This window comes from Lepidochelys kempii, chromosome 1 (assembly GCF_965140285.1).
Source record: "Lepidochelys kempii isolate rLepKem1 chromosome 1, rLepKem1.hap1, whole genome shotgun sequence".
Lineage (NCBI taxonomy): Eukaryota > Metazoa > Chordata > Testudines > Cheloniidae > Lepidochelys > Lepidochelys kempii.
The window spans coordinates 237,786,613-237,801,007 of record NC_136380.1 but is presented as its reverse complement, the minus strand read 5'-3'; the positions used below and the strand labels follow the sequence as shown (position 1 = coordinate 237,801,007).

General features: G+C 43.4%; 1 protein-coding gene across 1 annotated transcript; it reads right to left on the bottom strand.

Annotated features, from left to right (window-relative positions):
• Positions 1-2,709: 2,709 nt before the first annotated feature.
• Positions 2,710-13,023, bottom strand: RERGL (RERG like). The gene is made up of 5 exons (XM_073319021.1): positions 12,422-13,023; positions 11,861-11,917; positions 8,908-8,981; positions 4,553-4,701; positions 2,710-3,557 (listed from the first exon to the last, which is right to left on the bottom strand). The coding sequence occupies exons 1-5, from the start codon at positions 12,471-12,473 to the stop codon at positions 3,275-3,277; spliced, it is 615 nt and encodes a 204-aa protein (XP_073175122.1). The 5' UTR covers positions 12,474-13,023; the 3' UTR covers positions 2,710-3,274.
• Positions 13,024-14,395: the final 1,372 nt, after the last annotated feature.

Genomic DNA, 14,395 nt, shown 5'->3' with positions numbered 1-14,395 from the left:
GTTGGTCTTTCGCACGGACAGCTTCATCCATTGCAAGGAAGGTCCTTAACTGTATTTTGGACTTCTCTCTAATTCTGAGAGCTGAAGGCAGGAGGCCCTCCTCAGGGCTACCACCATAGAGACAAACAAGTGATTGTATCAGTGGTATCCAGAGAGGCCTGCAATGATATTCTGGCCAGCAGCTGACCAGCTGCAATGATTGCCTGAAATTATTCCCTCTGTTCTGGTAAAACGTGCTCAATAAAGGAATTAAACTTCAAAGGGTTAGTAGGGCTGTATTTTGCCATGAGGGTTTTGTAGTTGGTAATCCCAAATTGTAGACTAGCAATGAATATGACTTGCGGCCAAATAAGTGAAGCTGCTTTTTTAAATTTTTGATGCCATGTGACAGTTTAGTTTGAATCTGTCTTCCACATTTGTTTAGTGCATAGACCAAAAGGGAGTTGGGAGGGATGCGAAAATAAAAATTCCAAGTCCTGGAGAAAACATTTGTGTGCGCACTCTTAGAAATAGGTGATAATTGTCACTGGAGTATGCCAAATTATTGTTGCAGGGTCTAGCAGAGCCTCATTAATAGGTAGCAGGATGCAGGCAGATGATGATGTATGCAGGATGTCGATCAGTTTATGCTGCGACCCAACCTCCTCAAGTGGAATTTTCAGAATCTGCTATCCTTTATTTCTTAGGTTCTGTAAAAATCTCTCTATGAAGAAACAGTAATTAGTCTCTTAGCAACCTTAACCAAGTATGTTCTCTTTTTGTTAAGTATTAAGAATAAAAAAATAAATGTTAGGAGCTCTACAATTAATTGTGTCAAGATGCATGCATGATTCTTCAGTGTGTGTATGAAACACAGTCATAGTCCTCCTCTTGTTAAAGTACCTAGCATTTGAATTTACTATTTGAGGCTGCATGGGCTTCATTTGTACAATAGCAAAAGGTGGTGGTGGTGTTTTTTTAAATCTTAGACCATTGTAAAAAATGTAAACGTTTCTCTCTTGTAACATTCAAGTTGGTTTAATGTCATAACAGTAAATAGTTAGTTTTCAAATCTGGTTAGCAAGCTGTGCACAGGTTGACAGAGTACAAAAAAGCTGCCCACTAAAGAGAGTTTGGAGGAGTGTTGTTTGCGTTATTTAATAGATTAGTATACACTAGTGCTTTAAAATTCACTCTCTCTGATTCCAATATATGCCCTTATATAAATCACCCTTGATACGGTAGGTAAGGTCTGCTTGGATGTAAGAGTGAAAAGCCTGCCAACATTCTGAGAAATTCCATGATTTGCAATTTTAAAAGCTATAACTATGTGAAATAAGATGACCTTTTTAACAAGTGATGATCTTTAGTCACAGTATGTTTTTAGCACATATGAATAAACTTATTTATATTTCATTAAAGTGATACAGCTTTCTACTTATTTGCATGGAATTATCAAAAGCACTCAGTATTGACCTAACTCTGCTCATTGACTACAATGGGACCAGTTAGGCCACAATGCTGAGGGTTTTTTTGGAAATTGCACCTTTGGGTATGACCACAGCAGCTGGGAGCAAACCTCACAGCCTGAGTAGACAGACTCTTGCTCATGTAGCTCAAACAAATAGCAGCATGGAATTTGCAGCTCCAGCAGAGACTCAAGATAGCCCCCTTAACTTGACCATAGGGGGTTGGATGGGCTTGAGAACCCCGGCTGCAGCGCAAGCCACAACATCCACCCTGCTATTTTCAGTGCACAACTTCAAGCCCCGCTAACACGTCTGTCTACTTGTGCTGGGATGCTTGTAGAATATCTTTAGGGTCTGTTGGAACCAGTATGGGAGAAAGTCAGTCACCTTCAGACCACTTATCTTTCCCTTTATAATTTTTGTACAGTCAGAAACACTGACATGGGTGCCTAAGTACCTAAGTATGCAGTAAGGAACCTGATTTTCTGTTGCTTAAATATTTAAACTCCAGTGCCTAATGTTCAGCACCTGTGGGTATAAAAAATAATAAGGCACTTCTATAGCACTATCTATACAAATCAAAGTGCTTTACAAAAGGTATTTAATTACCATGGTAATGAATGTTTTAAAATGAGTATGGCAGTTAGGACCACAAGTCCATTGAAAGTCTGACTTTGAATCCCAGTCAGACGTGCTCCTTACTGAGGGACTTTTCAAATCCTACTCCTAAATAAAATAGAGTAGATAGGGAATTATTATACCCATATTGCTGAGAAGAAAACTGAGGCATGGAGGGTGAAGTCACCCCTGTACAGAGGGCCAAATTAAGGGCAGAGATCCATGGGAGTTAGGTGCCTAAATACTTTTGATAATCAGGGCCTAAGTTGGATTTCAGTACTACATGGGCTGCACTGGCCATCTGCATAGGAATGGAAGATGGTGTAAGGAATTAGCTTCCACCTCTGAAGCTTGAAATCATGGATTCAAATACCCACGTGGCCAGGGAAGATAAAATTGATGTAAATTTTAGGAGTACATTTCTCCCAATAAGACCTTGTCTTAGGTCACACAGCAAGTCAGCAGCAGAGCCAAAGTGAGCCCAAGGCTCATGACTCCCATTCCAGTTTCCTATCCACTGGACCATGCTTCCTCCCATCATGCTCCAGCAGTAAACTGAAATGGGAGACAGATGAGAACCTCATTTATCTGATCCCCTACTCATGGCACCTTTTCAGGGAAAGGAAGCCCTGAAAGTCAGGCATTACTTCACTCATTTACTTACAAGTGCAATATCACAAAGTTTCAATTAGTGTCAATTCCAATCCTGGTTTCAATTACTGCAATTGCTGTTACAGATAAATCTTGGAATTGTGAAGTTGGGCTATTGTTCAGCGAGGCACAGAGAGGCTGAGTTCATTGGAAAAAAAAATATTACAGTAACACCTAGACGCTACAACCAAGATTAAGGCCCCATTGTTTGTAGGCACTCTACACACAAAGTAGTAAAAGACAGTCCTTCTAAGCTTACAATCTAAATAGACAAGACACAGGTTGAGAGGGGAAACAGAGGCTCAGATAGATGAAGAGACTTGCCAAGGTCCATGGTAGTGCTGTAAATAGAACCCAGGTCTTCTGAATCCCAGTGCAGTACTCTGTCTACTGGCCCGTACTGCCAGTCATCTTTGGTTTGTACTGACATATCCCTTCAGATGGAGACCTTTTAAACACATGTACTCAATGGCTGAGTCCAAGCATTGCATATGGCCTACTGCTGCAAACGTTTCAGTGTATCATCATTCAGTGGTTTCCGTGAGCCTGGACGTCCATTACACAGACTTCCTCCTCTTCCCAAACATGTTGTTGATTAGTTTGGCCATTGACTTTGATCCACTGGGTCGTCTCTTTTCCTTCACTTTGAAGTTTGTGGTGATAGTTCTCAGGACTTTCGTGAACATGGTCACCACTTCCTGACAATGTTCAGCTGCAGACAGTTCACAGAACTGGCATTTGTTATCCATCGCCAGCTTTTGTCCTTCATCCCAGCCAACCTCTCTCATATGGCATAGATCCTGCTTGTTACCAACTAAGAATACAGCTGACTCTACCACTCTGAAATAAAGTTTTTGATTAGACAAAAAGCCTTATAAAAATGCTACAGGGTACCTGCTCTTGTACGTTGCATATCCAAAGGAAACTGTCAGGTTTTTTTTAATATTATAATATTAATGTAGACCACTAAATGCTATCTAGGATCTCAGATTGCTATAAAGCCTCCTAACCCATCTGTGAGGCAAATGACAACCTCATTTTAGTTATGTTTTATTAAGACTAAAAAAAGTTGACAGTACATTTTCCCCCTTAAATATTAAGAAGAGTATGACAAATATATGCACCAACGGATTAAGGTTGAGACAGTATATGGCGAAAGGGGCTGAAAATATAATTTAAACCATTTCCTAATTTAAGATGATTTTATTCTCAGGTCATGTTTTATTTAGGCAAAAGCCTCAGCAGGTTATGCATTCCTAGGTCAACTGTTGTGAACACCAATACTTAGCACTCAGTTTTTAAAAATCTAACTAGTTCACCAATTAATTCATGCCACTGACCTCTGAACTAATTTAAATTGTGCCCAAGGACATAAAGGGAGTTGATGTCACTGCTGAGGACAGAGTTTAAGAGGAGTTCTTGGTGCCAAATCCTCCCTGATTGTGTCTACACTACTATTTTCTTCAAACTTCCCATTGGTGCAGCTCCACTGGTGACAGCAATGGGGGGAGCTGCAGCATAGGCTAACTACCAGCACTTTCACCAGCACGTTGTCTAATCTTGATCAGAGCAGTTAGTCTTATATCACCTAGCATGACAGTATGATTTACATGTGAAACAAGAATGAAAAAGCCTATAGTATACTGGGTTTTGGGTGGAACGGGGTTGCATTTTGCTGCTGAATTTACCAGCTAGTTATGTTACTATTGTTACGTTGCTGGGTACTATTGCTGTGCAGAGTGTCATTTTAGTGGCTGTTAGGGTACCTAGAGCTCACACTCATCTCTTTTCGTATGTTAGATTGAAAGAAATGTAATATTTATAATACAACTTACCTTTTGCAAGCTGCCAGGTGGGAATCTCGTATCCTGTATAGCAATGCCTTTGCAAAGGCAAAGGAAGCTCTGTTGCTGATGTCATACACAATGACAAATCCATCAGCCCAGTGGAGTTCATCAGTGAGGGACAGCTTCCCCTGTCGTGGCTGAAGGCAATGAAATGCATACGACAATAGAAAGAATCCATTACTGTTATCACTGTACAATATTTTCTAACTAAAAATGTAAGGAAACGTACATGTTTGTACAGTGCACAGCACAGTGGGGCCCTGATCTGGAACTGGTATTCCAAAGAGCTATAGATAAACCACCATCATCACTGGAGATGATTGTTATAATGAATATATAAACAGTGTTTCAGAACTTTAAATCCCCCTTGATAGGTCTTAATCATCAGTAAAGTTAAATTAAATCTTACAGCCAGACTCTGGTCCCTTGATTGCAATGGACTGCCTCTGAATTTACCTCAGGGTAACGAGCACACAACTGTGGCCATCAGTATTTGTTTAACCCTTTTATATACAGACACGATGGGATGGATTGAACCCTCAGCAAGTTCACGGATGACGCTAAGGTGGGGGGAGAGGTAGATACGCTGGAGGGTAGGGATAAGGTCCAGAGTGACCTAGACAAATTGGAGGATTGGGCCAAAAGAAATCTGATGAGGTTCAACAGGGACAAGTGCAGAGTCCTGCACTTAGGACGGAAGAATCCCATGCACTGCTACAGGCTGGGGACCGAATGGGTAAGTGGCAGTTCTGCAGAAAAGGACCTGAGGATTACAGTGGATGAGAAGCTGGATATGAGTCAGTGTGCCCTTGTTGTCAAGAAGGCTTACAGCATATTGGGATGCATTAGTAGGAGCATTGCCAACAGATCGAGGGAACTGATTATTCCCCTCTATTTGGGGCTGGTGAGGCCACATCTGGAGTACAGTGTCCTGTTTTGAGCCCCCCCACTACAGAAAGGATGTGACAAATTGGAGGGAGTTCAGCAGAAGGCAATGAAAATGATTAGGGGGCTGGAGCACATGATTTGAGAGGAGAAGCTGTGGGAACTAGGCTTACTTGGCTGCAGAAGAGAAGAGTGGGGGGGGATTTGATAGCAGCCTTCAACTACCTGAAGGGGGGGTTCCAAAGAGGATGGAGCTAGGCTGTTCTCAGTGGTGGCAGATGACAGAACAAGAAGTAATGGTCTCAAGTTGCAGTGGTCTAGGTTGCAGATTAGGAAACACTATTTCACTAGGAGGGTGGTGAAGCACTGGAATGGGTTACCTAGGGAGGTGGTGGAATCTCCATCCTTAGAAGTTTTTAAGGCCTGGCTTGACAAAGCCCTGACTGGGATGATTTAGGTGGGGTTGGTCCTGCTTTGAGCAGCGGGTTGGATTAGATGACCTCCTGAGGTCTCTTCCAACCCTAATCTATGATTCTGTAGTATGGTGTTGCCACTCTTGATCCTTGTAAAATGAACATGGGGAGTTTGCTGACTTTGTTTGTTGTTTATTGTTCCCACACAATTCCCTATACAAAAGCAACTCTGGTGTTTTTAATCTGTTCCTTCACTAGGAAGTTATTTTAGTGAATCATTTACCCTCCTAGCCATTCAACCTTTCCCCCCAGTCTCTGAAAAGACTTGGAGAGTATGTAAATCCTTCAGCAGGACATCAAGTCACCATACAGACTTTGGTGGGGGCAGTTTGTTAATATGAGTGATGGGATGTTAGAACAGGACAGTGAAAGCAGAGGGAAAAGGGATGAAAGATAGGGTTTCATATTTACTTTGAAAGCCTAGATGGAGAAAGGATGTGGCCAATTAAAAACAAAGGCATCAAAGATGGCTGACAAATCAACAGGTGAAAAATTGCAAAAGCAGAAGATGGTGGCAGATGAGCTGGAGGGGAGCAGAGAGTTAAGAGATCTATGAAATAGTTGGGAGCAAGTCCACAGACAGTTTAATAAAATAAATAAGGTTTTTTGGCTGTATTCTGAAATGAGTAATGAGGCACTGGAGAAAGTTAAGACAAAGCCATTAGTCTTCTTGGTCCAGACCTGAAGGCACCTTGAAAACCGCTGAAAGAACTATACAAAAGGATAACATCAGTGTAGGTGATAATTAATGTCAAAGGGAGAAAAGAAGACCGCATAATTTTCCATTATTTTTATATGTTTTAAAGATGGTCAAGCCCATGAAGAAGAGTCTGTAGATAGAAAACCTTTCTAGCTCCAGATTATTGGGGATTTCTAACTAGCCCTCTTTTCCCAAATGCCTCAGTGCACTTCTGGAACAATCTATGCTACTCCATCATAACACCAAATGCTGTTTGTGACAGCTTGCAATTCAATGGAAATAGTACAGATTTTTGTTTATATTCAGGGTATTCGGTAGCTGGTTATATTATATATTTTATAAATGGGTGCTGTGCTATACAAACCTAGTACGGCAAGTTCCCTGCCCAGAAAGTCTCCAATCGAAATGCAAAATTTGTTACTGTCTTGATTTCAATCTGTTGCAATGTGTGCTGATCTGTGTACTTTGCAACTAAAACAAATCATTTAAGGGAGACTGGGCAGCTTAGATATGGCATAGAGCCTTTCATACCCAGAGCTGTCTGCACTGGGAAAATTTACCTAAAAAAGACTAAAAGAAAAGGAGTACTTGTGGCACCTTAGAGACTAACCAATTTATTTGAGCATGAGCTTTCGTGAGCTACAGCTCACTTCATCAGATGTGAGCTGTAGCTCACGAAAGCTCATGCTCAAATAAATTGGTTAGTCTCTAAGGTGCCACAAGTACTCCTTTTCTTTTTGCGAATACAGACTAACACGGCTGTTCCTCTGAAACCTAAAAAAGACTGACTAGTTCAGCAGAATCATTGCTGAAACTGGTGAGAGCCACAATGTAGGCAAGACTTTAGTGCCCTCCACCATCATTTTAGATAAACCAGTTGAAATACAAGTCTAATTGAAATGGGGATGAAGGGGTTCTGACTGCAGGAGATTTGCCCCTACTATTGCTTGCCCCTAGTTCAGCTGCACTGTGGGAATTTTTTGGTAAGTTTCCTGCCCCCAACAAGGTCAACGTTAGGGTTCACGTGCAGCTCAGATTTGCAAAGACCAAAAATGGTTCTTCTCCGAGAGATGCCTGTGGGACTGAGTTGGTCTTAGTTCTGTTCAGGGTGGGTAGGTGCCTCTATCACAGAAAATACCACCAAGCTTGATGCACGAGGCAGTCTGAGGGTGGAGGAGAGAACTCCAAAGAGTCCCCTCAAGGAGTTTCCCTAGATCATTCTGAACCCAGATTCAGGGAGTTGCAGAGGGCCAGAGCTATCTGCTCAGAGGTCCTGTGCCTACTCCCTAATGATGGGCTACCCTGCTCCAACTCCTGGCCAACATGGTTCCAGCTGAGTCAAGCTGCCAAGGTCCACCCTGGATGCCACTGCCCCAGTTCCCACTAATGGGGGACGGAAGCCCATAATGCACAGAAAGACAACAGCAGGAACATCAACGTCAAGCATCATTACATTAATTGAGATCCTCTCCAGGGTTTGAGGAGAGGGGGATGATGCAGGATCATCTGGCCTGCTCCTTCATTTCTGTGCTATGGCCTTAGATCCTTTGGCCACGTGGATGATGGCTCTTTGCAGGGCCTAGTATCATAGTGTTGAGCAGAGATGGCTCGTCTGTTTTGGGTAATACTGTGGGGAATGAGCTGGCTTATCTGGCTATGTTTTTGACACATCCATCACCATATCATCTTTATTAACCATTTCAGCAGAGAAGGAAGGAATTGAATGACCATGAAGGCTGAATTCCCTTAGAAGTGTTTTATTCAGGTCAGAGTTAAGCCCAGTTGTTAACATGGGAAAGTCTGTATTGTCACTATCATTGGATCTATTCTGGGAATACAGGACTTCAGTTTCCAGGGCTATTTGGCCATGGTCATGGGTAAATGAAATTTAGTTAATGTTTTTAAATTAACCATTTAAAAGGATATTTGGGGAAACTATACAAATAGTGATTGCAACCTTTTTGCCCTTCCTATGAATTTAAAGATGCATGTAATTTTACTGTACAATGTTATATTTGGTTGCCACTGGTAGTTTTCAAAATGGAAAAGCATTGACCAGATAGCTGTCCAATGAAGGGCTCATTCTATAAAGTTGGAAAATGCTCAGTACAGAGAGAGTCCTGACAGCTACATGTTATAGCTACGGGAATTTCAATCTTCTGTGTCAGTTGCTAAAAGTGCAAAGTGTGAGTTAGCTTTTCTCCTCTCTCCTCCCTGCCACCTCACTCTTAGAAGGACCTTTGGAAGCAGCCTTGCTGTGCTCATCCTTTATAAGTTGTGCTTACCTGTGAACAAGGGTCATAAATTTCCATGTGCATTTGCCTCCCATCCAGACACAAATGTTTAGTGTAGATGCACTCTACAAGACACATGGCATTAAAATCAATATCAGAGTTAACAAGGGGGTGGGGGGAAAGGCTTTAATCGCTATATTGCCAATGAAGAAATATAAGATTTGCTGTAGTGAATTAGCCCTTGGTCCATCAAGTTGCATATCAATCCTCTGGCAGAACCTGATGTGTTACTGGAAAGTGAACCCATCCCTCAGATATGCCTATAGTGAATTGTGCAATGCTTAATTGTGTCCCTCAGCTCATGGCTGGCCAGGTCCTATTCCACTGTGATGCCCAAACAGGTGCCAACGTGTGAGGGAACATTGTTAGAACATAGTGCTAGCCATTTGAGACAGCATATAAGGATGCACAGGTAAATGCTCATGCTTTTAGGATAGTGAGTAATTTCCCAAAAATCTCTACAAATATTATGAAAGTTTTAGGGTAGCTAGGACATGATAGCAACCTGTATGTTGAGAAGTGATGGGAGCAGGAGCTGGCTATGACTTCAGGGTAGAGGGAAGGTAAACTTGGAATCAGTTAAGTTGTGATGACCCACTTATTCTATTCTGCATGTTCAGCACATATGCAAAGCCTTATGCAAAGTTTTTTCCTCAACGTAAAATAGAACCATAGGGGTAACTCATTTTATTAGGTTTTTTTCAAATAGGTTAGGTGGGTATAAGCTTTCCTCACACAAGCAGTGTTGGTTTGACCCTGTCAAGTTATAATTATGCTGGTATTATACAAGCCTGAACTTGGGTGCTGATCCTGAAAAAGCTGGTACCAGGAGTAACACTTAACTACAATGCCAGGGCTCAAATGGGAAACCTCACAGTAGCAAGCATTTCCCTCAGTAGTGTTTGCAGGATTGAGTCCTCCAGCTGTATTCTTAGAAGCTGAAACATGCACTCAGCGTCGCAATGCCTCACTGATATGCGGGGGCCTCAGCCTGATTTTCAGAACATGAGATTCAGGCACTTAGGAGCCAAAATCACTTTTAAAAATGGGACTCAGACATTGTAATGCTGAGCACAATTCCTAAATACTTTTAAAAATCTGGACCTAAATCTCATTTTCAAAAGCGATTTAGGCATTTTGGAGCCAAAATCCAATTGACGGGATTCAATTGACGGGATTCAGACTAAGTGCCTAAAACTTAGGCTCCTAAATCAGTTAGGTCTTGCAATGCTGACCATAGCAAAACCCAAACGCCTTTTAAAATCTGGGGCATAGGCTACACTATCGAAATATTTTGAAAATCTCCAACAGTTGCTATTAATATTGGGACAAGATGTTGCCACTATTCTAAGCACCATGTTGCTCTGAGCAAATCTAATCAGCGCACTATTTCAAACAGTACTGACAATTTACTGTCTAGGGCTGCCAATGTTGCCAACCTTGGGGAAGCTGAACTGGTGTTTACAATGGTGCGAACAGTTCAAAAAATTCCTGGTGCAGACAGGGCCCAGATAAAGCTCACCATTGCTGGGATTCCCCTTGACTCCCAATCAGCACCATGTTAGTCTTCAGGTAGAGCTGCAGTTCTGAATATCTGGCCTATCCTCAGCTACTTCCTTACCTCCTTCAGAATCCTCAAGTGAATATTTGGGATGGGAAAATTAGAAGGATAAATCTGCAGCACACTCAAACATTGTGGCATCCATAATTAAGTAAGAACATAAAACTTTTGAAATCCAATCTCTTTGATTCGACTACAAAATGTTCTGGGCTGATTTGTGGATTGCTTTTTATTTTATTCACCTGCTAGCTGCAGAAGCAGGTCAAAAATTATTTTCAAACAGTGTTTGTACAGCTCAAGATTCTCTTTACAAATACATGGGTTTGTTAAAAAATTTTCTTTGAAAAACAGCGGGGATTTTGTGTGTGCAACTCACAGTACTAGCTTGTTCCCCTGTCCTGCTGAGTCCAGCTGATTTAGGAGATTCTCAGAGGCACAAAGGGCAGTTATGCACCCAACTCCTTTCCAAAACTTAGATTTGGATTGTCAATCCTTTGTGGCACGGATTGTCTTTTTGTTCTGTATGTACAGCACCTAGCACAATGGACCAGTGCTCTATGACTGGGGTTCCTAAGCACTACTGCAATACAAATAATAAAAAGGGAATGGGAGTTGGGTGGGTAACTGCCCTTTGTGCCTCTGGAAATCTCCCTCTTACTGCATTCTCTTTTCTCCAGGTGCTCCATAGCTTATCTATGGAAAATGCAAGTCTCTTAAGGCCAAATTTTGACTTTTCCTGAAAAAGGCCTCTTGGAACAAGAAGTTTGTTTGCAGAGAAGGTAAAAACATTTTTTCTATTTCTTCACTCTCTTCTTTAATTGTCTTCTCTCTACTTTATGGTGTACAGAGTTTACCAGCCTTTTTGTGTCTGATCTAGTTAAGTTTCTTTAGCAATCTGCCCTTTTCATTTCTGATTAGTACTTCACTTGGCACAGCATGTGCTGAGTTTTACATGTTCATTTTTATACATCTGGTTTCTACATGAGTTATGTTTCTATTCATATTTTCATCAGAAAAACTCAAAGTAACAAACTAAACAAATTAAATCACTATTTTAAAAGATTGTTTGTTCAGTTTCCATTTTAAAGATACTTTCTGAAACAATAATAAACCTACTTCTCTGGGATCAAACAGCTCATCATTCACTATTACCCTTGGAAAATCATTTCAGTGAATGTATATAACCCAAAAAGAAACACTTTGATTAGATGTTAGGAAACACTTCTAAATAGAACTGAGAATTTAAAAAGAAAATTCAGGTGCGTAGTTGGTAGGAAATTAAAAATGGACATTTCATATTTACATTGGTTTTAGTGCTCGTTAGAGGTACGATTTATAGAACGCCTAAAACAAAACGCAGAAAAGTTGCGAATGGGAGCTTACCAGCATGAGAAGCATATTCTCCAATGAAACGCCTGGTTAGGAATCTCACTGTGAGGGCTGCAATACAAAACAAAACAAACTCCAGCTGAGCACATGCCTGGTTCAATGACGGTTAACTTTATACAACTTTTGACCTTACTTGGTGCGCAAAAATCCCCAACATTTAAAAATCAGTCGTGTTCTCTCCCCGGCTGCACACCGATTGCCAAGGGGGAGTGCTGCAAACTGAGATTGGAGGACCAGCAGTTGCGTGATCAATAATGCAAAAGTCCGGGGGGTGGAGAGGGAGGCGAAGATCCGGGGCTCCTCGTAGTAGCACAATGGAAGGGCCAGTGTGCAGCTGGAATGGACACATCTTTAAACGCTGCAGCTGTTTCCTACTTTGTCTTGGTGCAGAAAACCCGCTGGCCATTGATTCACGGGATCAGCGGATTATTAAAAAAGTCGCGTTGCCCGAGTCGCAACCACCCTGACAAAACTTGGCAGGGACCCGGGTCACACTGACATCCCACTTGTTCAATCCCTTCCCCCCAAGCCCACAAAGTTAACTTGTAAGTTTACCAGACTTGCCGGCTCCTCTGCTGCCCAGCACAGCGAGCTTCAGCTCATTCATCCTGAGCCAGCCGTCGCCCCAGCGCCGGGCTGAGCGCTTCAAAAAGCCTCTTCGGTGCGGAGCCAGCTGTGCGGCCCGCCCGCTCCTAGCGCCTCGCCGCCGCCGCCGCCGCCAGCCCCCGGACACGCTCTCGTGGCCGGCACGCGGCTGGCTCCGGGCGGGCTCCCACAGCGAGCGCTCCCCTCCCCGCCGCTTCTTTATAACCTCCTGGGCCGGGGGCGTCAAGGGGAGGCCGTCGTCGAGCTCTTTGTTCCTCTGGCAACGCAGCTCTGCGGACCGCCCACGCCGCGTTGCCTGCAAGAAGCAGTTCGACTAGGAGTTGCCCGAGCGCCTCTTCCTTCACCAACCTGGCTGCGATCGTCCCCAGGGATTCTCCCCCTCCCCCAGGAGGTTTCTAGTTACCGACCAGAGCAAAGGACAAGGACGGGTCAGTGACTGGTTGCTTCGGTTTTGTTTTCGCAAGCGAGGCAGTCACTTCCGTGAGGGTAGCAGCCGTGTTCGTCTGTATCCCCAAAAAGAAAAGGAGGACTTGGGGCACCTTAGAGACAAACCAATTTGTTCGAGCATAAGCCTTCCTGAGCTACAGCTCACTTCAGATGAAGTAGCGCTCAAAAGCTTATGCTCAGATAAATTGGTTCGTCTCTAAGGTGCCCCAAGTCCTCCTTTTCTTTTCACTTCCTTTAGCGAGTCTCACCCACGTCCATTGTGCGGGAGGATGGGAAAGTGACCCCCTCCTCCCCCTCAGATTTGCAGTTAGCAACATTGTGATGAAACATGAAAATGGAACAAAGTTCCTCTGGCAGATCACATAGTTCTGACTGTAAACATTTACTCTGAGCTGAAACTTAGCGTAATAAACTTGTTTGCAAATTTCTGACAACCGCCCCCATATTTTTCCTTGCTTTTTGCCCACCATACAAACCATAGCTTGAGTCTTTTTAAAGCCAGGTGCAAAGCTGAGTAGTTGTAGCTGTTCTAACATTCAAAAATGTTTTTATTAAGTTGTTTGGAGAAAATTTGTCTTTTGGACCAAGGGCTTTGAATGTTGGTTCCAAGGACATTAAAACAGACAATTGCACATGTATGGAAAAGGTGGTTCTAGCAATGTAAAGTCACTTTTACTAGAAACAGAACTTTAAAAAACTATTTTGACCTTCAAATTACTTTACAATCACTATGGCCCTGATCCCGCAAACACTTAGGCCCATGTGTGACTTTGTCCATGTAACAGTGCTATTGATTTCAGTAAGGCTACTCAGTTGGAAAAAGTCCAAGATGGTAGTGTGAGGGCACTGTTGCCCCCTTACTAACATTCAGTGGGGGAGTTTTAGTTGCTAGCTCCCAGTACTAAGAAGGGGGAAGGGTCAATGGGGAATCAGGACCCTGAGACTGCCAGCCCCCAGGAACAATGGAGAGAGGCCAATGCTCCAGGTCAGCCTGAATGACTTGGGGGGGGGGCGCACAGGCCAATCAGGGAGGCAGGAGGCCAGGAAGGTCCGTTCTCCATGTGAGCTGGAATTGCCTGGGTCAGACAATGTGGGGCCGAGCTAAGGAGAAAGCAGGGGCCCAAGCTAAGCTGGGGAGCAGAGCTGTGCCAGATCCAGAGAAAGCAGCCCCTGTCCTGGGAGCAGAGCTGCAGCCCAAAGCCAGAGGCACAGCCCAGAGAGAGCAGACTTGCCCTGGGAGCAGAGCTGCAGCAACCAGAGGCAGAGGGGCCAGAAAAGCAGCCCAGGAAGCAGGTCAGTGCTGGGAGCAGAGTCACAGAAGCAGCCTGCAGAGCAGACCTGTCCTGGGAGCAGAGCTGCAGCAACCAGAGGCAGAGGAGCCAAAGAAGCAGCCCAGGGAGCTGGAGGCAGAGCAGCAGCGCTGAGACCGAGTGGTGGAGCTGGGGCTGGAGCAGTCTGGAGCTGGGTGCGGTGAGC

Bases quoted from the DNA above. Each gene is read 5' to 3' on its own strand.
- RERGL (XM_073319021.1), bottom strand. From the start codon at position 12,473: ATGAATGAGCTGAAGCTCGCTGTGCTGGGCAGCAGAGGAGCCGGCAAG. The intron at 4,702-8,907 runs GTAAGCACAACT...CATTGCCTTCAG, and splicing joins TTTATGACCCTTGTTCACAG to CCACGACAGGGGAAGCTGTC. The intron at 3,558-4,552 runs GTAAGTTGTATT...ACTTTATTTCAG, and splicing joins CACCTGGCAGCTTGCAAAAG to AGTGGTAGAGTCAGCTGTAT.